General features: G+C 36.8%; 1 protein-coding gene and 1 long non-coding RNA gene across 2 annotated transcripts; one reads left to right on the top strand and one right to left on the bottom strand.

The window, feature by feature from the left end:
• The first annotated feature begins 659 nt into the window (after nt 1-659).
• On the top strand, nt 660-1,313 carry LOC142163581 (uncharacterized). Its single transcript, XR_012694529.1, has 3 exons — nt 660-995; nt 1,080-1,133; nt 1,202-1,313. It is a non-coding gene; the product is annotated as an uncharacterized LOC142163581 (long non-coding RNA).
• A 15,219-nt stretch (nt 1,314-16,532) lies between these two features.
• On the bottom strand, nt 16,533-21,993 carry LOC107817014 (protein kinase G11A-like). The gene is made up of 3 exons (XM_016642775.2): nt 21,617-21,993; nt 18,749-20,660; nt 16,533-17,562 (listed from the first exon to the last, which is right to left on the bottom strand). The coding sequence occupies exons 2-3, from the start codon at nt 20,464-20,466 to the stop codon at nt 16,704-16,706; spliced, it is 2,577 nt and encodes an 858-aa protein (XP_016498261.2). The 5' UTR covers nt 20,467-20,660; nt 21,617-21,993; the 3' UTR covers nt 16,533-16,703.
• Nucleotides 21,994-22,252: the final 259 nt, after the last annotated feature.

The following is a 22,252-nucleotide window of genomic DNA, read 5'->3' as shown; positions in this document are numbered from 1 at the left end:
ATTTGGAGGGCTTCCGTCCCTCTCACGTGCCTCGATATTATTGAGCATCATGCCTCAGAGCGAGTATTTCGTCAGTTTGGATTTCCGCAGTCTATACCGACTCGGCCTGCATGGGATCCTTTACATTATGAGAGGGATGATCAGATGAGGGTGGACGACACATTTATTGATTGGCTGACAGCGCAGTTGGGTATTTGGGAGAGCCGAGGGGACTTGACCCCAGCTCCGCAACACTTTCCTATCGAAGTTTATATGGCATGGTACCGCACTGCTTCCCGACTTTTTATCGGGAACCCAGTTCATCAGGTAGATGGTCGGTACGTCTCATACGCCGGGAGACATGAGGCTCTGGTATGTTTTTTGTTATTATCAATTACATTAATAGTAATTTCAAGTCAAATGCGTAGTTTATATTAAAAACTTTTGTGCAGGCGATTGGATTGCATACCGTATATCGTATGGGCCAGCAGATGCAGAGTTATGTCCACGATCATGTGATCATGCAAGACTATAGTCGTCGCTTAATGGATGTGGCTGCCCAGACACTGCAGCGAGGCCGATCGGATCAGCGTTTGGCACACCAGCTAGATTATGTTGACCCAGCCACGTACCAGCGAGGTCGTGGTATGCCACGAGGTGGTGGCCGACGAGCTGCTGCTGCTCCACGATGACCTGCTGGTGCTGGACGACGTGGTCGTGGGCGGAGAGGAGGTCCCCAGCAAGGGGGCTTTGAGGCTCCTGCTGATGATGTTGCTGCTGATATGGGAGGTGGCATGCATGAGACCGACATGCCGTCTTACAGCCTTGGCATTTATGACACTCCAGGGACGTCGCAGGTGACCCTATCGGGTCAATTCTTGATCACGGGCTCGAATTTTCAAGGAGTGGAGTTGGGTAGATATTTCCCTGGCCCGTCTACCACTGATGAGTTTCGACCGATCCGAGATTTTGATAGTGGGCACCGACTGAGTTATGGCAGCTCATCACATGCGCAGGTATGAGTTTATTAGTATTAATTTTATTACTGTTTTTACTATAACTTATTTATTTTCTTTAACTTTATTAATTTACTTTTTTAGGCTTCATGCGATGCTGCGACAGATGACTACATTCAGGATCCAGACACGATTATGGTAAGACAATATAAATTTTTGTGAATTGTTATGTAGTTTTCTATACTAAGTTTGATATTATTATGTAGCCTTCTACTGGACCTGACAGCACCACCGATACATGTCATCCTGTGCCGCATCCGGCCATAAGGAGACGACTTGATGATGATGATCCTGATAGCGTACCCGGGCGGCAGGGGATGCGCCTTAGGCCAACGGCTACTTTGAGACACACTGGATGCGGGACACATTGATTCGGTCTTCCAATTTTATGTTTTTTTGGTGTAAATAATATTTTTGTATACATTAACAACAATATTTAATCGAATATGACAGTTACTTTTTTTTAGTTCTCATTTCGTTTTATAGTATTTGGTATAGTAACACAACAACTTAAACTTAACTTCCACTTAAATTAAAATAAAATTTAGTACAACAAACAAGGAAAACATTACTACAACACAAACACAAACATAACAGGCCAACATAATAAAAATACATGACATATGAAAATGACACTAAACACATACACGCCAATGCTCCATCCTCAATTGTCATTTATTCTTCGCTCCAACCACTTAAATCGTTCTTCCATTTGTTCTTTTTCTTCTTCTAACTCTTTCACTCTCGCCTTCACCTCCGCAAGTTCCCGTTTATATTTTTCGTTGTGTTCCTTGTGTGCTTCACAATTCCATTCTGCTCTCCATTTTTTATCTTCCACCTCCTTCAGTTTCTTCCTCATTTCTGTAATAATTCTATCTCCCTCCTTTTGTATTCTATGCTGGTATAACCACATATTATGAAATTCCTGTAATCTATCCCTGTAGCTTTCCTGATAACATGGTTCCTCAGCCCATTCATCAAATTCACAAGTAGGTTCGTCGGGTTGCTTGTACAACGTGTTCATACAGCACCAATAGCGGCGTCCAGCGTTAGAACCTTCCCACCCACAATCCATCATGCATGGTTTTCCACATAAGCAAATTGGTGGACGACCAGGTTGAGCCATTTGTGAAATATTTGCTTATAATAAAAAATCTTACTTACTTTTAATGAAATATTTCTTGGGGAAAATTTTTAGCACACAAAATAACTACAATGACCCCATTATTTATAGGCGAAACAACACACATATAGCGCCATATCTAATGGCGCTATATGAGATAGCGCCATATCTAATAGCGCCATATCATGATGTTGACAAGACGACTTTATGTCAGCCGGTCAGCTTTTTCAGCTTTTTCAGTTCGACAAGACAAGACACACATAGCGCCATATATAATGGCGCTATATTTTGCGTATTAAATATCGTGATATCGACAAGACAACACACACATAATAAATATACCGATAATTATATTAAATTATTATTTAAATAGGTAAAAAGGGAAAGTACAAATCATAATTAACAAACAAGAAAATATTATTTCATAAATACTTAAATCGTATACATAACAACTAATTATTACAACATGAACTCATGGGTAGTTAGGTACAATAGAAGAACACCCGCCCTGAGCTTGATTATTGTTGCCACCCAAAGGACATTTTCTACGGTCGTGGCCTGTTTGCGAGCATATACCACATTTGCGCGCATATACGGTATCACTAACATCCATTTGGTTCCGTATAGGCGTTCTCTTCTGCACCTGTCTTTTACGCAAATAGGACTTGTTACACACCATTTTAAATGGTTCTGGGGCCAGTAATGCTCAGAACCCACTGGTTGCAACTGACCACTATATGTGTTTAGGTATTTGGAAACACTATATTGTTGATCAATATAGTTGGTCTCCGCATAACCAACACGTTGAAAACACTTGATGGCATGTGAACAAGGCATGTGGTAGATTGACCATTTCCCACATGAGCATAACCTTGTAGATTCATTTACAGTATGTACATTATTACCCCGATTATTATGGATAGCGGTGCGAACTTCAAAAATACCTCGTTCGTTATCATATTGCAAAAAGGAATGCCAATGTGCTCGCCGTCTGTATTTCTCTAATCTCTTCATAGGCACTGGCATAAATTCAACACCCCTTTCCATCAATTCCGTTGCAGCTGCAGACCGTTGCACAAACCTCTCCGCCATCTGCTTGAACGACATACGCACCATGGCTGTGACGGGCAATCCTCTTGCCGACTTTAATAACCCGTTGAAGGATTCTGACACGTTTGTAGTAAGAATTCCCCAGCGTCTGCCACCATCTGCATGCAACGTCCACTTTTCAGGATCATGTCGCATTAACCAACGATATGCTGCCTCGTCTTCTTGCCTGATAGAATCCATATGCCTCCGGAATTTATGTTGTTGGTGGTCTGTTGCTGCCATCCACATCAAATCATGTAGATCCTTTTTGGGATGTGCCTTCTTGAAATTGGCCTTAAAGTGCCTCACACAGTAACGGTGGTATGCATAAGGTTCTTGCCAGGCAGGAAGGTTCTCCACAGAACTTAATATACCCCCGTGTCGATCAGATATTAGACAAATACCTGAACGCTGTTTGACAACGTGCTCTTTCAAGTGGTTCAAAAATATTGTCCACGTCTCCGTGCTTTCATTTGCACAAATAGCAAAGGCTAGAGGAAATATCTGTCCATTAGCATCTACTGCCACGGCTATCAATAGCTTGATATCTTACTTTCCATAAACATGAGTCCGTCTATGGATATTACGGGCCGGCAATACGAAAAACCATCAATTGCTGGCTTAAATGCCCAGAACACGTAATTGAATATATATTCTGGTTTACTCGGACTCCGCTCAAGCTTCCATTCAACAACTATTCCGGGGTTAAAGTGCTGCAGTGCAGCCATGTACCTAGGTAGATCCGCAAATGATTTATCTCAGTTACCATAGACTATTTCAAACGCTCTTTTGCACCCAAGATATGCGTTTCTTTTAGTAATTGTGTGGCCATGTTCCTGGTGGACTGCTGTAATGCACTCTTTGATTTTATACCTTATGGACGCTTCGATGTGCGGAATAAGTACAAGAGATATCAAGTCAATATCCAAGATGAAGTGATTCCCGTTGAAAGTGTCCATTTCGCATGTGTGGGTGGGAATGTATTTACCCACTTTCCACATACCTGTCTTCTTCTTCGATGCACGCAACATCCAGTTACATAGCCAAAACCACCTGCGGCAAATAGCCTTGTATACCGTCGGACTTGACTCCGATACCTGCATCTCACGACACTCTTTAACATTGTGCATTTTACAAGCCATGCTTACGCGTGCTTTATCAGGAAAAAGCATCCCCTTTGCAAGCACCGTTGGTCTAGACTCATCCCACATTGCTGTCCGGATTTCATCAAAATCCCTTGTGAGAGCTTCCACATCCGGCACGGCTGGCAAGTTATCAATATAAGGAATCTCCCTTGAATGAAACGACACTTCAGACTCATTCACTTTTCGTCTATTGGGGGCTCTCTTCAAATCGGGTCCTTCCTCCTCGTCCTCTTCATCACCATCCTCACGAGCAAATGGTGTCTCGTCTCCCGATTCATCGGCATTGTTATCGTAATCGTTGTTCTCTTCCTCACTCTGTGCATCTGCCAGATCCTGATGTAATACGTCGTTTTCGGGCAATTGAGTGAGTACGGGTAGTTCAACTTGCTCGTTTTCACTGCACATTTCAACAAAAATATAAGCTACTAAATTAATAAATGCTTTATATATGGCTGTAGCTTTTCACTTACAAGTCGTAATGTGATGACATTCCATGATGGACGTTTTCAGTTAGGTGATGACTACCGGATGTGCCACTTGTAAAATTCATATCCGGCCGGTACCCCCTATTAAATAAATGAGCGTTAAAATTAATTCAATACGCAAAAATATACATAATTAACACAAATGAAAATTGAAGTTTACCACTCTTCTTGTGAATTATGGAAAGCAGGGTATAAATTATTTTCTCGCTGCTCATTCGCCGACGGTGATAATTTAAATCAAGAAAAAATCTTTCATCCGGAACATGTCCGGCAAAAACTGATCCAGAATAACCACCCGATGACTGGGGGTTATCTCTACTACGCACAACCTCATTTTTTGGAACGTCTTCGACCTTCTCGTACATCTCCAACATTGTGATTACAAGAAATTCCCGGCATTCGTCCGGAGTCCTCAGGAAATCACTCAAAGTGTCATCATCGTCGATGTTAAACTCTGAGTAAAAAGCAACCCCTTGCGGCGTAACGGAATACGGATATCTTCCGGTTACTTTGAGTATCACTGAACGTTTTCTCACACTCATTTTTTTGCATAACAATGATATCAATGTTTCGTACTCCATTGAAAGTGGCAATTTAACATTACACTTAGCAGGTAAACTGTAGCCCACAGAGTTATTCTCCATCACAACCTCACCCCCCCCCAATATAATGATACTCTTATTCTACGTTCTTCAGACATAATGAAAAAATGCTGGAGAATTTAACAACAATAGAAACCAACAAGAGTTAAAAAAAATTTTGAATGAAGTTGTGGCGATTCTACGATGTTTATATAGAAAATGGCTAGCCGGGTAAAAAAAAATTTCTTGTTTGTATATAGCGCCACAAAAGTGGCTTTATACGCTTTTAAATTATTGAACCCAGAAATTATTGGTGGGGTCAGGTAATAAGGGGTATAGCGCCACTATTAATGGTGCTATGTAAGGTGTGTCAGTATAACTGCACTGTTACTGTATAGCGCCACTATTTGTGGCGTTATATATAGTTTGGTAACTTCTTTTTTTTAACACTTATTTGCGTATTTTGAGTAAGAAAAAAATCACATTTTAATTCCGGATTCTGATATATTACCATATGCATAAAAAAGATTATCGAGCTACACAGTGTAATTTTCAAGCGAAACATCGATTGACATCCCTTGAATATATATGGCTTCGTCACTTGAAGCTCGCATCAAGCAACACAAAGAAACAAGAAGGCAGAAAAGTGAGGTGGGCCTAGTTATATGAGCTTCAGAAGAGTTCAGTAGTCTTTAATTAGAACTCCATATGACTCATTAATGTTTGCATACCGGATGGATTTAATATGCAAACAAATAGTGCAGCCTAATAATGATGCGTCACAAGTTTTTCGAGTACTCTTGTTCAAAACTGACCATTGAAAAGATGAACCAGGAGTCAGCACTCAAGGGGGTGGACTATTTTTCAATAAAGGAGGTAAAAATTATGGGAGATTAGAGTTCAAAGTTCCAGTGTGGACCAAAAACGTCAGTTTCTTTTTTTTCATCTATCTAAATCTTAATTAGTGGACAGAGTTACTTGGTGGCCGCGTGGACATAAACGAATTCAAGATTTAAATCGTATGGGTTAAGCTTTTAAATTTTTTAGCATTGAATACATTATATATTTAAAATTAAGAGTTCATATATATTATTTTTGTAATTTTAATAAATTTTTACATGTAAACATTTACTCCGCGTCAAAAGTTATGAGTTCAATTGAACTCGTTGGTAATACCGCCCCCGCGCGTAGATGGAAAGTAGTGGACACCTAGTGAAATATTCTGAGTACGTGCAAAACTAACCCAAATGTCTCAATTAAAAAAAAAAAGGCAGAACAAGGAGAGATTGCAAAATTAATACGCATTCCGTTTTAATTTAGATGAGATGGTTTGACTAAGCAAAAAGTTAAAAAAAAAAAAGATTTTTGAAACTTGTGATCTTAAAAGCTTAAGGGGTAAAAGCTTTGTGGAACACTGTGTGGTTATAAAATTACTCATTAAGAGTAAAATGGAAAGTTTAAAATTAAAAATATATTATTCTTTTTGAAACAGACGAATAAAAAAAGTGTTTCATTTGAATTGAAACGGATGGAGTAGCACACAACTTCAAGCTGAGACAAGGGAGGGAGGTGGACTAGATACAAAATGGGACAGCTATTGTTAAAACATAACTTGTAAGTATACATCAATCTTTTGTTGATAGTAATAAGAAAGGTACATCACTAAAGCACTCTCCCCATCATGAACCCACCTCCAAATTGTACAAATTTGCACCCACCACTTGATCCTATATATATATATATATATATATATATATATATATATATATATATACTTAATTTTTTAAATTAGATATAAAAAGAAAATAATTAGGGCGGGTGGGAGTCGCCGAACTGTTTTAGATATAATAATTTTGCAATTTCATATATCTAATTGTGATAATTAATATTCTCATCTTTTCTTTCTATTTATCCGGCATTGGCAATTGTTTTCTAGAATGATAGAGTACTAAGAATTCAGTTATTAATGTAGTCGTTCGTTTGCACTGGGTTGTGCCATATGCACCAGAATTTGGATAAGATTACTGGAGATATTTATTAGTAATAATAAGCCAAGAAAATGACAAAATAGGAGAAAATAAATATGCACTGTCTTAAATTCGGCAAGATTTTAACTCTTAAATTTCAATAATAGATAGGAATTGAAAATCACTGGATCCTAAGTGAACCTACCACACATGTTGGGATTGATTAGTCATGTTGTCTTTTGTGGATTGAGGTTATGTTGTATTCTTTCTTCCAATGGTTCATTACTTAAAGAAAGTAGCTAATATGTCTTTTCTGAGAAAATGAATTTTTCCTTTATTATTCGTAACATTTTTATTAAGTTCATCAATCATCTCTATCATTATATTTATGAATTTATAAATTCGTAAAAAAAGTTCAAAGAAACTTGCATTATATGGGCAATTAGTTCAGCTGTAATTGTTTGATTGAGTTGGTAAACACATTCAGCAACGAAATTCCACTACAACTTAAGATTAGGAAACATAATAAGTTTATAACCACATTCAGCAACAATATTCCACTTTAATTGCATCACTCATTATATGCCACGTTTGTTAATGACTCATTATTTCTAATATTAGGAGGTGTAATTTCAAAAAATAGAATATTAAAATAAATAAAAATAAAATATAAGCAATTACATTGAATCACAAGAAGTAAAGGTAGAGAAATAAAAGATAAATAATGTACAAAGAAACTATATTTTAAAATTTAAAAAGAAATTAAAAAGTAAAAATAATATAAATAAAAATTTATAAAGAAAATAAATTAAAATAAAAACAAAAAAGAAAGAAACTAAAAAATAACTTTGTAATTACACATTGTAATTACCACTAATTCTCACCCCCCCCCCAACCTTGAGAATTGGAGGGTGTAATTACACCCCTTCAAGTACACCTAATTCCATGTTGGTCAAGTAATTACTTGGCCAAACAAACATGCCAAACTGTGTATTTACATCCAATTACACCCAAATCTATTTTAAAGTGATTTTCCAAACAGACTCTTAATTTTATCTTACTTTACGAAAGGAAAAAAATACTTTTGACCACAAAAAAGTATTTTTGGTCAAAAAGAAGAACAGACCAAACATGCTACTAGTACATAATTTGGCAGTATAATAGAAAATTACTTCTTGTTTCTTGGCTATTAAAAGAAGATCCAGTCCAAAGAGCGAAAACTTTGTTTAAGATTTGGGTGGGGGTCGTGCGAAAGCAAGCCCCTCTGCCACAATTATGATATAAGTCAACCATATAGGCAAGTACCCCTTGGAAGTACAATGGAAGTCATCAACCTAGCCATAGGCTTTCTTGATCACCCATTGACCGTTGTCTCAGTCGATGTGATACAGAGCTCACGGATTTGAGCTTTCCCCTTCTGCTCTACGTGTTGTTGATTGAAGAACAGGCATAGGACACATTCCTCAAGATAGACGAAGCTTCAGAGTTATGAAAAATAAATGGTTATTGAATTATGATATGGAGAAAAAAAAAGTAAAAATTAACATATGTTTTATCGCTAGTGACGGATAGAGCTTGGCCTGTTGGGCCAACCCAGCACGTGATTTAACAGAATTGGACTAGAAGTTTTGGAGCCCATTTAAGAACAAGGCTTTTAAGCCCGTGGCCGGTGAGGTCGGGCTGGGCCGGCCGTGGGCCTAATAAAAATAGGGTAAATTTCACATAAGAACAATTGGACTCCCCATTTTTCAATTTTATAGCCCATATTTCAATTTACAACCACTAGCCCAAAAATAATAGGCTAAGATTCAACATCCAACTCCAATAAGTTTTCAAAATTATCATTTAATTTTAAAAAAAGATTGTTCAAGCTTTTAAGTTAATTTTCGAATCAGTAACTGTGACTCAAATATTAGTTCAACAAATCAAATCCATTTGGGTGGTGAAAATTAGATTTTTAACAAACTTAAATATGCGGGTTTAAATTCCGAATTTGATTTTGTGAGAAATTGGAGTGGGTGTTATTTAGACTTGTTAGAAATAGTATAAGGATATTGTATATAAAATTTGAAGTCATTTAATGGAGATTTGGACTGGTTTTGAACAAGAATTGCAACTGAAAATCGTAGAAGAAGTTTGTCTACAGACGTTTGTATAAATGTGTATAAAAGTGTATAATAGTGTATAAGATGTATTTATACACTCATATACACTATTATACAAGATTATACATAATTATACAAAACACTGGCTTCGTCTTCTTCCTTGCATCTTTTCTGAAATTTAACTCAAATCTACTCCAAATCACTTCAAGTTTAAACTTTGATCTTCTCTTGATATTTTCAATCAATTGGAACAACACCCAATCCAAACAACTAACAAACTCAAAAAATTCTACTTTCTAAAGCAAAGCTTTGAATGACCTTCAATGGTAGACTTCTACTCTTTAATTTTTTTACAGTGCAACCATGTAACATAGGGGGAGAAACAGTAATGGCGGACGACCCCTTGAAGCATATATAAAAGATGTGAGAAGAAGAGAGAGTGAAAGCAATGGTTGTGAGAACACAGATTTAACTCCATAGCTTTTAGAAGCAATGGTTGCAAGAACATAGATTTTGAATTTGCAAGAGGTGGTGTTTTCAAAATATGTACAATATGGGTTAGGCCGGGTAAAACTTAAAAGTACGGGCCATTTTTTGTTATGGTGTGAAGTCATGTGTATTTTCTTGTAATTCTTTCATAAAAATATGTATTTAAAATATATAAAATATAAAAGTAAAATTATATGACCCAAAAAATATCAAGAAGAGTATTCCAAGCTTAAAGTTTATTAAGCTCATTATATTAAAAGATCTAAGTCTTAAAACGTTAATTAGTTTTAAAAATTTAATTGTTTTTAATATTTAACTAACTAATATTGCATACAAATTATAGATGTAAGTGAAAGTGAAGATGTTAAGACAACCTTCTCATAAGCGGATTCACATGTGATTGATGAAGATGATGTGTTGGATATCTCATAGGCGTCATGGACGTTCTCTTGAATAGTTTGTTCTGAATTTTGACTTTTAGTGAATGGAATATAACCTTGTCTTTTACCTTTTTATTGTTTATTGTGATAAATTAGAACAGTATAAGTATTAAGTTTTTTGAAATTTTTCCGATAAGATTTTTTTAGCTTTTAAATATTTATCTTTTTTAAGTTAGAACTTAAAGAAAAATATAAAATTATATTTTAAAAAATGATGGGTCGGGCCGTGGGAGCCTGCAGCCCGTATAGGGCTGGGGTGGGCTGACCATTATAAGGCCCATCAAAATGGTAGGCTAGCCCAGTCCAGCCCGTCAATTGCTAAAGCCCACATAGGTTGGGCTGGACTAGCCCCCTGTCCATATTGACAGCTCTAGTGACGGAGCCAGAATTATTTATATGTATAATTTTTTTTTATACACAACGTAATTTTCCAATGAATTAAGAGGATTCAGAAAAACTCCCTTGCTTCTCCTAGCTCCGCCACTTACCGTAGCTTTAATGATCTTTGATAATTAATGAAGGCAGACATTTTGAAAATAGCGAAAGAATTCTCGAGAACTCCATGGATAAATGAAGATGCTATATTCAAGGTACATATACTGCTCTTAATCTTTCATAATCGTGGAAGAAAAGACAAGAAATTGTTCACATACTCACACTTGAACGTCAAAAGGAGATCAGAAAACAATATTTGACTTGTAATATAGTTTCTTAAGCATATATTGCACATTTAGGATTTAGCTCTCATCCTTAGAAAATTATGGAAAGTCTTCTTTAGAAAATCGAATTGATGTAGATATACATCAGAAAAGAAAAAAAAACAGGAGAAAACGAAAGCATTGCTAAATATGAGGAGAGAGGCCTAACTTAGAAATCATGTTGTAAGTTACTTTTATTCTAGATATATATGCGTATATTAATTTATTTATTTTTTAACAACAAGAATATATACGATCTCTCCAAAATGGAATATACTTGAAAAAACTGCGGGGTTAACGATAGGCTGGAGGTTTGGAGACAGACCCTGGAGTCTAAAGGTTTCAAATTGAGTAGGACGAAAATAGAATACTTGGAGTGCAAGTTTAGTGAGGGGATGCGTGAAGCAGAGGTGGACGTGAAGCTTGTTACTTAAGTCATTCCCAAGAGAGATAGTTTCAAGTACCTTGGGTCTGTTATCCAAGGCAACAGAGAAATTGACGAGGATGTTACACTTCTTGGAGTGGGGCGGATGAAATGGAGGCTCGCATCTGGTATTTTGTGTGATACGAATATGCCACCAAGACTTAAGGGCAAGTTCTACAGAGTGGTAGTTAGGCCTATGATGTTGAGTGTTGGCCAGTCAAGAAATCCCATGTCCACAAGATGAGAGTAGCAGAAATGAGGATGTTGAGATGGATGTATGACCATAACAAGAAAGATAAGATTAGAAATGAAGTTATTAGGGACAAGGTGTGAGTGGCCCCTGTGGAAGACAAATTACGGGAATCGAGGCTGAGATGGTTCGGACACGTGATGAGGAGAGACATCGATGTCCCGGTTAAGAGGTGTGAGAGGTTGACCTTGGCGGGTCTGAGGAAGGGCAGAGATATGCCAAAGAAGTATTCCGGAGAGGTGATTAGGCAGGACATGACATTGCTTTAGCTTACCGAGGACATGACCCTCGATAGGAAGGCGTGGAAGTCGAAAATTATGATTGTATGTTGATAGGTAGTTGAGAGTTTCTCCTAATTGTACCAGTAGTATTAGTACTATTCTTATATTTTCGTGTTCCTAGATCTTTGTTATCCCGTATTATGTCATTATTACCAGTATTGTTAATAGTATTATTATACTTCTTACTTTTAGATCTTTGTTATTACACATAGTGTCTTTGTTTTTCTTTGTGTTGTTATTGTTAGTTGCTTCATGTTTGCGTTTCTTAAGTCAAGAATCTATCGGAAACAACCTTTCTAGCCTCACAAGGTAAGGATAAGGTCTGTGTATACACTATTTTCCTCAGACCCCACTTATGGGATTACACTGAGTTTTTTGTTGTTGTTGTTGTAGTAAAAGAAACACGTTCTATAGTAACATTATAGGTGGTGGATATCACGTTTGAATCTTTATTATAGCCATAACCATTGACATTATCATATTTAAGTGTGTGCTCTAACTTGAAGCCATTGACATTATCATATTCAAGTGTTTGCTCTAAATTGAAGCTCCTTACAGATAATCCCTGTTTCCAAAATGAAGTAACACTTAATCTAAATAAAGATAATTAAAATTAAAAAAAAAAAAAGAAAGAAAAATCCAAGCATGAAATTAGCAAAATTTCCAAATAGAATAGTGTGCCAATCGTTTGGTGTTTAGGTTGTAATATTCGTATTTTATCTCCTTTCCAAAGAATTAAAAGGAGGGAGAGTCAAAAGTCAAAATACCAAAGAAGGGAACTCACTTTGTCACCGGAATCTTCCGGCTCTAGCCTCAACAATTTCATTTGTCTTTGTATCTCTTCGTCTGCGCTTCCCTCTGCTCGTTGCCTTCAGCTCTCTCTCTATCCATTTCTCTCAAGTGAGTTAATCTCTTATATCGTTGAAACCCTAGTTTCTCCGTTGCTCAGGTTTTCTTAATTTCCTTGCACCTACCTTACTAGGGTTTTCTTCTGAAATCGTTTGATTCCGATTTAGTTGACTGATTTGCTTGTTGTGATATTTAATCTTTAGTCTAATTTGGCATTTTCAATGATATATCATTTGCGATTGTGCTGATTGATTGAATTTTGTTTCACTCTTTTGTATGCTCCTTTGCTTCTTCTTCTTCTTCTTCCTTTTTATGTGTGTTTAAAAGTCGATCTATTTATTATGGTGGATTGATTTGATTCTACAGATTATTTGACGGCTGGTATACCACGATAACTGAACTTACTTCAATTTTATCTGGATTAGATTCATCTTTGTTAGTTGGGAGGCTACCCTAGTTTGTTAGGTCAGCTTTAAAATGATAAGTTGCATTCGAATTGATGAAGTTCATAATTGTATGGGTTGACTCAGTGTGCGAGATGCCACAACTTCTAAGTTCGAGTCACAATGGGGTAATTAAGAACCACAGTTGATCTGTAGGGCGCCTAAATAAAAAAAGATTATTGGAATTCTGTTGGTGAGCCGTAGGACTATCTCAATTCTTTGCTAGCACGAGGATGAATGATAAGGTTGCTCTGGTATAACCTTCTTCAGGAAGAAGTGATGAATAAATGTCTTGTTAGCTATAGCTAAGCTATGCAAATGAGACAATAAGTGATTGATATTACAGTCTGGTGAAAGGTTTTTTTTATGTCTTTACCGTTGAGTCAAGCCATGTTTATTATCCATTTGGTGCAAAAATCATTTAAATCTTGGAGCTAATTGGCTTATTAATTTGATTGTGGTTGTGGTAAATTTTGAACTTTACGTATCTTTAATCATATAATCTTTGATGTTAACATGAGTGCCAACATTGTCTTGGCTTTGTCTCTCTCCCTGGTTTAACTATCTACCAACATATGTTACCAGAACATGTTTCTCACTGCAGTTTTTTTCATCTTAGTTTAGCGAAAGTGATATTGTACTTGTTAAATTAGAATTTGAGGATGTAAGCCATGGATATCATTTGGTCAGCAGTTGCTTTCCTTTATTCTTTTCTGTTTTCTCTTTGAATAGTTAAACCTTAAGAGTGTTGCTTTCTTCTTCCGTTTCACTAGATCCATTGAATTTGATTCCACCAAAAAAGGTCTCAATTCTCACCTTACAGCTTGCAAAGCATCTAGTTTTTCTTTTCATTCTTCTTCTTCAAGGGTTACAGTCACCACTTGAACTCATCGAGATTCATTTGAAAAAAAGACAACTCTCACCCACAAGAGAGATCTCACAGGGTATTCCATCACCACCACTTCATTTTGGTTCTGTTAGTTTTTTATTTTTTTCCGGGGGGGGGGGGGGGGGCCGAGGTTGACAGAGATGTGCTTTTTTTTCTTTCTTTCCGGTTATGCTATTTTATTAGTTTTCATGCTGCTTTAGAAATGAATAAATCAGTATATGTGGTGTTCTGAAGTAAAAAGTTCTCAGCTTGTTCCTGTGGTTATAGATAGAGCCTTAATTTCCGTGCATGTTACACTCAGATCAGTCTGGCTTTGCTTCTTTTTTGTACTGGAGACCTTTATTTGGTGGATTCCTTTATGCACTGTATTCAAATGACTGGGTGTTCTGCCAGTGCCTTCGACCATTTGCAATTCATGCACTTTTATGTATGTGCTTTATGTTGATGGATTCCTCTCTTGTCTATCTGGTTTCTCGACTGCAAGTTCAATTGACACTCCTTTTCAGAGTAAATTAATTTATGCAAATCTTGCTTTAGTTATTTTAGTATCCTTGAAAGATTCACTTATCTCCTGCTGTGCCACAAATACGTTAAAGGGTCAAACAATTTCCCTTGAGATGGTAAAATAAGGAAACAAAATCATACAAGTATATGGTTATAACAAAAAGGAAGAAAGTAGCGGACCCGCTTAATGGATATTAAGCATCCTAACGTATACCTGGTTAAACTAATTAATGCAGGATGTCAGAAGAAGCACCTTTCTATCCCAGAGAAAAGCTTGTTGAGAAGCAAAAGTTTTTCCAAAGTGTTCACAAGCACACATACCTGAAAGGTCGATATGACAAGATCACCTCAGTGGCCATTCCAGCTGCTTTGGCAGCTACTGCTTTGTTTATGATTGTGAGTTTCTTTGAAATTTTGTAGATTGCTTTATCCTCTCTCTAGAATCAACTCTAATCAGACTCTGGATGATGTTTCAGGGGAGAGGAATCTACAATATGTCTCATGGCATAGGTAAGAAGGATTAAATGGTGGTGTCTGCTCGACCATCGTTCCTATGGCAGCTGAAGTTTGAAAGGGGATATTTTAGACCTGTTTGTTCATTTTGTGGACTTACTTATTAGTAGCTAATACTGGTTAGACGCAGACAATAGAGCGTGCCGATATATGGCATTTGCCATCAGTATTCGGCAGCTAAAACATTTGCTCATGTGTTTGGGTTTATGGATATTTGTATTAGACGGTGTCGGTGTGGAAATCACCATGGCAACTAATGCGTCTTCCTTTATCGTATTAACTATTAAGTATGTCAAAATAAGAAATCCCAAGCCTTCTTTGACCCCTGTATAAGGTGTTTCTAATCCATGACAAAGATAAATAATAGTCGCACCAAGTTAGAATTTAAGAAAATGTAGGTGCCCTTAGCTTTAATCGTTACTACTAAATTATCCTGCTACGCTTTTACCTTGACCTGTTTTCACTTGTACATTATGACACTACTGTATATTTTATGCTAAAGCATCAGGCTTTCCAATCTCTAATTTAATTTATGTAGTTTTACTCTAGTTCTATTTAATTTCAGTATGTACTACCAATAGTAAGATATATTGGTGTATATTTCATCAATGTTTGATTATTGTTGATAGTATTACCCACGATTATTTACTCTTTATGTTTTATATATTTCTTCAAAATCAAACCCTATATAAATTAGATTACATTCAATTTATTATTAATGACCATTTAAATGAGTTATATCTCAATAAATCATTACTTGATACTAAACAAATATGCGACATTGTTACTAGAATAAAATCCAATTAAAATTCATTTTATTATTTGTAGGGTCAGTCAACCAAATTTAATCTAAAATATCAGTTGTCAGCAGCATTGACCTCTTGCAGAATTCTCGGGTCGACTTGACAAAGGAGATGTTCAGGATGATATCTTTAGATAAGTCTACTTCTAAGAGTTTGAGTAACATGAAGTCCTGGACATGGCAGAGGATTTCATGCATTAACCTCCCAATTTGGTCACTGCTGAGCTAGAAAATATTGTTTGTTTCAAAAGGAACTTTGTTCTGTTTTTCTGCATTCACCAAGTTTCTTTATATACTCTAAAGAGGAATCAAATCCCACGCTTAGCTGAAAACTCGGACAAATGTGTCTATAAGTATCCAATCAACAGCAACTTAGAGTAAAATCTGAAACCTTTTTGAAGCCTCTTTACATCCAATTTCCATTCTCGCTGCTTCAAATTACTCCACTCCCAAGCACAACTTTGTTACTACAAAACATGGTATATTCTGCTATTCAATTGATGCCAAGTTCTGGATTTTACACTATATGCTATATGTATGTATACCACTTACATGGATAAGAGATATCGTGTTAAAAAGGAGAGAAAGAAAGAAGAGAAAACAAACCTATCCATTCTCAGTTCTAGTATCGCTAAAACATCTCAAACTCAATATCCTCTCCTATACTTTTGAACTCTTTTTGAGGCTTGGCACTCTCCTTGTTCTGTTGGTTGGTATCAGGGATTACATTTCCCAAGTCACAGAATCTAGGCAGTTCTGGTGGTGTTTCACATCGTATTAACGCCCAGTTAAGTCCCTCGAAGAAAGAATGCTGCTTTATCGCTGCTGCCCCTTTCTCAGCTCCCAACCTATTCTCGGGTTCCTTCTGCAACAACCGTCTGATCAAATCTCTCGCACTAGAGCTAACCATAGGATATGCAGGGAACTTGAGACACTGAGAAACCACGTTGGCTAATGTATCCTCATTTCCTGGTCCTTTGAAAGGTGTCCTTCCATATAACAGTTCATATAAAAAGATACCAAACATCCACCAATCTACTGCACTGCCATGACCTTCTCCTTTGATGATCTCTGGTGCCAGGTACTCATGGGTTCCTACGAACGAGTTGGAGCGGGCATCGGTTGGCTCCACTACCAGCTGTGGCAAAGGTGTGACTTGTGCAGCAATGTCCGCTTTTAGCTTACGTGTCTTACCTGCTGCAGATAAAAATCTAGGGGTGAAGCAGGACACTTGCCAGGATGGATGTAGGCAAAAGGGATCTATGCAGCTAGATTCCGAGCATGGACTAGACGTCTTTGGAGGCTTAACGACAGGAGATGATGATTTCACCAACATAGGATTAACAGCACACCTAAGAGACAAATCAAAGTCGGAGAGCATGATATGACCATCTTCTCGAACCAAGACATTCTCTGGTTTTAAGTCTCGGTAAATGACTCCAAGCATGTGAAGGTATTCCAAAGCAAGAAGAACTTCAGCGACATAAAATCTGTGTAAAGAACAGCAAATGTCAAGATCACATAGAAAACCACTTGAACTGCATCTAGCGAGATTTAAAATGACAAGATGCACTCCCATCATCAGATTACAAAAATACATTAGGAAGACTTGTCCAACGAAGTAACATATAAAGCACAAGATCTTCTCTCAAACACAAGTGTTTTGGAAATTTATTAAGTAAAATTTGAAAGAGTAGGCTCGACTTGTTAGGTGTCACCTGAGATACTAAACTTTAAGTAAATGAATGACTGGAAAGACAGATTGCATATCCCAATTCATTCACCAGAAATTAACTCGATAAAGTCTCCATAAAAAAGTGGGAATTCACTTTCGAATGCGAGGGTCGGAAAATGGAATGACCAAAGAGAAGAAATTAAAGGAAACTGGAAGAAAATTGGACATAATTTGACATAGACTAGACCCCCTGAGCTTTCCGAAAATTACGAGGAACCCCCTCAGCTTAAAAGAGTAAGAGACTTCCCTATAAGTTCGATTAACCTCCCCTGATTAAGTCAAATTTTGTATTAAGGTCCCAAAGTTTTGGAGAGACAAACCTTTATCTCAACTTTGATAAGCCAGTTTCCTGACAAAAACATTTTTTGCCTAAAGGTATTCAAGTCATTTTAAAGGTTCTCACTGATGGGCGTCAGTATTAAGTGTATATTGAAAACAAAGACTAATGTTATCAGAAACTTTGGGAACAGTATTATCTTTTTTTCCTGTTTCACATGGGACATACAAGGAAATTAGAAGGGAAGGATATTTTTTTAAATCTCATAAGCTTGATCCGCTTGAAAGTCAAAGCAATGAGAGAAGAATTTTTCCTGTTCTCTTGTACTGAACCTTGGTTCTAAATATCATTTAACCTCCATACTTACACAAGTTGACTTCTATTCTTATTGAATAATTCAAGTTATAGCATAAAGCAAGCTATTATCCATCAGCAAATAATAAATAAACGTCATTTAGTGGGACGCAAAAGAGATTCTAATAGACCCTCCAAGATAGAGATTCTCTAAAGTCTTAACATAAAGGCCCTAAGACATGCATAACTTCATCAACGAGATAGCAATCATGAAACAAGAGAGTGACCACAAAATGTATATGCCCACCTATATTACCTGTTATTAGGAAGAAATATTTTCAGGGTAGAAGTTAACTAAATTAAAAGTAACCTGGCTGCTTGTTCAGAGAAATTCTTGTTGGGTTGCTTTTGTCGGAGCACATGGAGATCACCTCCTGGACAATATTCCATCACTAAACATGAATATTTGTCATTGGTAATATGGGCATAGAGCGTAGGAAGAAATGGATGATCCAGTATTTGCAGTATTTCTTTTTCGGTCTGCGCTCTTGTCATCTTCCTCCTGCTGGTCAGAAAGTCATTGTCCATAACTTTCACAGCAAACAGACAGTTCGTGCCCATTAGTTCAGATAGATAAACAGTCCCAATGTCCCCTCCGCCAAGTTTTTTAAGCAACTTAAATTGCCTTAAACTAATGTTTCCATGCTGCTTCTGAACACAACGAATGGCTTCCCATCTCAAATCCTTGGACATATGAGGCCGATAGCCACTGCGGCTAGACCCACTGCGATAGCTTTCTTCGCTAACGCTCGTGGTGCTGCTATAATCCCCGATGCTACTCTTTGAACTTTGAGATATCTCCCCCTTTTCTCTTGACAATGATCTTTCATCACCTTTTGTAACTATACTTCTTGTTCTGTTACAACTGCTTGAGCTAAGACCAGGTTTGGTAACGCTTGCATCCAGCATAGATGAACTAACTTCTATGCTATTAGCAGAACATGATTCTGAAGATTCCTTATTCTCTTCTTTCTGATTATACCTCAGTACATGTTCAGGTGTCTGACAAGCAATCTCACTTGTACTACAACTCAAATCATTGTCACCATTAGATTGCTTGGAACTGCTGGTGAGAACAGAAGCGACTTTCTTCTTAACAAAGGTTCTACTTCTGGAAACTGGTCTCATCTGATTTGGACTGCTAGAAGTAGGTCTGATGACTTTATTTCCAGTACTAAAAATAGATGAGCAAGAAACAAGATCAAAATCTCGTGCCTGCTCCTTGTCTGCTGGGATTACAGTTGTCGGAGCTTCATCTGAGGCGGGCATCATTTGGGCTTCAACTTTTTTAGCAGAAGTGGCAGTTGAAGAATGCGGTAGTTCCAAAACATCTTTCTGCTCAGACGCCTCTTTCAAGTAACCCGAACCAATATTGGTTGAGTGTCGAAAAGCCTCATCTCCGCCTGAAATTTCACTTATTTCTGCACCGTTTTTCATTGCATCTTTAGAAAGATGGCAAGAATAGGTAGCATAAGTAGATTTTTCTTTAATGGGCACATGTTCATAATCAGTAATCTTATCAGAAGGATTTGACATACTCATATCTGGGATGAGGGATATCTCCACTAAATTCCCTATACCTTCGTTGACAGTATGTTCAGGGCCATTAACCTGAACAGCGATGGGCCTGTAAAGTCTTTTGGCAGCCCCTGTCTCTGAGACACCCGACAGCCTGGACGCTTTCGACGACCGCTTCTTCACAGCCGCAAGCTCTGATGCCTGAGAGATGCATAATCCTCTGAAGGCCTGCTTCAAATTTGCAGGCTCAGAATTGTCAAAACCTGATGCTCGAGCGGGGCTAGATCTCATTGGTCTCTTCATTGCGCTTTTATTCAATGCATCTTTGACACCTCTATGGGAAGTCCTAATTTCTATAGCTTCAAACAGTTTGTTAATATCATCCTTCATACAATACTGTTTACCAGTGTTCAGGATATCATCATCCATTTTAGATTCAGGATTTAATTCCTCTATTGACTCCGTAATTTCACAAGTAGCAGGCAAACCACCCATTGCTTCTAGAAGCATATCTAAAAGGAAGTTTGATGTGGCCAGTAAAGTCTATCTAACCCATCTCAGCAAAGCAGTATGAAGAGAAAGAAGCACACTATTGCAGCAGTTATTTAGAAGACCTCCAAAATGGTTGTTGATCATATTCAATTCCAATATGAAAAAGTTTGGCAACTACCTCTTCACTGCATTCAGTATGCAGCAACGATTATCTGCTACAGATGAAATAGTTCAGCAACTTAATGATGAACAATCAATTCACAAGAAAAATTGAGCCATTTAAAGCCAATAAAAACGATTTATAGCACCCACAAGTTATGTCTTTTCTGGTACATCTGTTTTAATTACTGCAGTTGGGAATTGAAGATAAGGGACTATGCAGTTTTCCATATTATGAACCTATTGACTAAATTCATGCCATGGTACACCTATTTATCACATCTACAGCCAGTTGTTCATATGTAGACAATGTTGAAAAACAAATTTGTGTAGACTTTACTACTCTAGACAACCACCATGAAGACGAGTTTAAGAACGATAAATTTCCAACATATCATTAATTTTCTTGCACATTCATTAATGCTTAAAGCTGTGAACTCATATGACCTCTTCACTTTTCTATTTCATTTTAAATTCTAAATTTCATTAGTTTTTCTATATATATAGCTCCTGCAATTTTGTTAACATTTGTTAACCCACAACAGTTTCAAGAAAAGCTTCAAATGATAAATCCACCAAAATCAAGCTAAAAAGATTCAGTAAAAAAAATCTCTGATACACATAATTTATTAGCTAATATAAGGAAAAATGACATACAAGAAATACTTAACATTAGAAAAGGGCAACCCAGAAAAATTAAAAAAGATTCAATCTTTAATAGGATCACACAACACTAAACATTTCAGCTTATGAAAAGACAAAATCAACAAACTGTACTGTTCCAAGAAAAGCCCAAAAGGGAAAAAAATATCAGCAAATATGAGGTCATATTTCAATCAGTAGCAGGAGAAACAAAACCCAGAAAGGAGGACCAGCTTTAAGGCTACTGTGAACATTCAAAAAGAAGAAAGACAATACTACATAAAGTTTCTACCTTTAAACAAAATATGCTCAAACATAAAATAAAAAGGTACACATGTACGGACAAGAAAAGAGATGAAGCAGCAACCTGAAACGAGATCAGCAGCAAAAAAAGGAAGCTAAATTTTTATTGAACAAAGAAGAAGAAGAAAATGGGTGTTATTTCAGTGGCAAGAATTGAGAAAGTTGAAAAGTTTGAAGGGGAAAAGAGAAAATCCCATAAGTAATTACTACTACTTTAGAGAGAGAAAAGGGGAAATGGGTGAAATTGAATGAGGAAAGTGGAAGAAGAGAGTTGAGGGGGGAAATCACGAGACTGTTCTTTTCCTCTCTCTCTCTCTCTCTCTGTATATAAATTTCCTGTGTTTGTGGAACTCCAAATTGGCGGAAAAAAAGGAAAGCCTACTGTCAAGACGAAGACGACTAGTAGAGAAATGGATTTAGTTTTATGTTTGAGCATATTTGAGAGCTTTTTTCCAAAAAGGAAAGCGTACTATCAAGTTTGAGAGCTTTTTTTCAAAAAATATCTTTTTGTTTATAAATTACTTAGTAATTATTTTTTGATAGATTTTGAAAATAAAATCTTCAAATCCCAAAAATATCTTTACAATACTATTCACATAACTTCAATTTTTTTTAAGTAAAATATATATCCAAACACAATTTTAATTTTCAAAAATCTTTTTCATTTTATCTTTAAAAACTCATTTTTTTCAAGTTTCGA

This window comes from Nicotiana tabacum, chromosome 8 (genome assembly GCF_000715075.1).
Source record: "Nicotiana tabacum cultivar K326 chromosome 8, ASM71507v2, whole genome shotgun sequence".
Classification (NCBI taxonomy): Eukaryota; Viridiplantae; Streptophyta; class Magnoliopsida; order Solanales; family Solanaceae; genus Nicotiana; species Nicotiana tabacum.
The sequence above is the reverse complement of the archived record's forward strand: the minus strand, read 5'-3'. Positions and strand labels throughout refer to the sequence as shown.

What these genes read in the sequence shown, in the direction of transcription:
- LOC107817014 (XM_016642775.2), bottom strand. Translation starts at nt 20,466, where the DNA reads ATGCTTCTAGAAGCAATGGGTGGTTTGCCTGCTACTTGTGAAATTACG. An exon ending in TTCTCTGAACAAGCAGCCAG is followed by an intron (nt 17,563 to 18,748) that starts GTTACTTTTAAT and finishes TTCTTTACACAG; the next exon opens with ATTTTATGTCGCTGAAGTTC.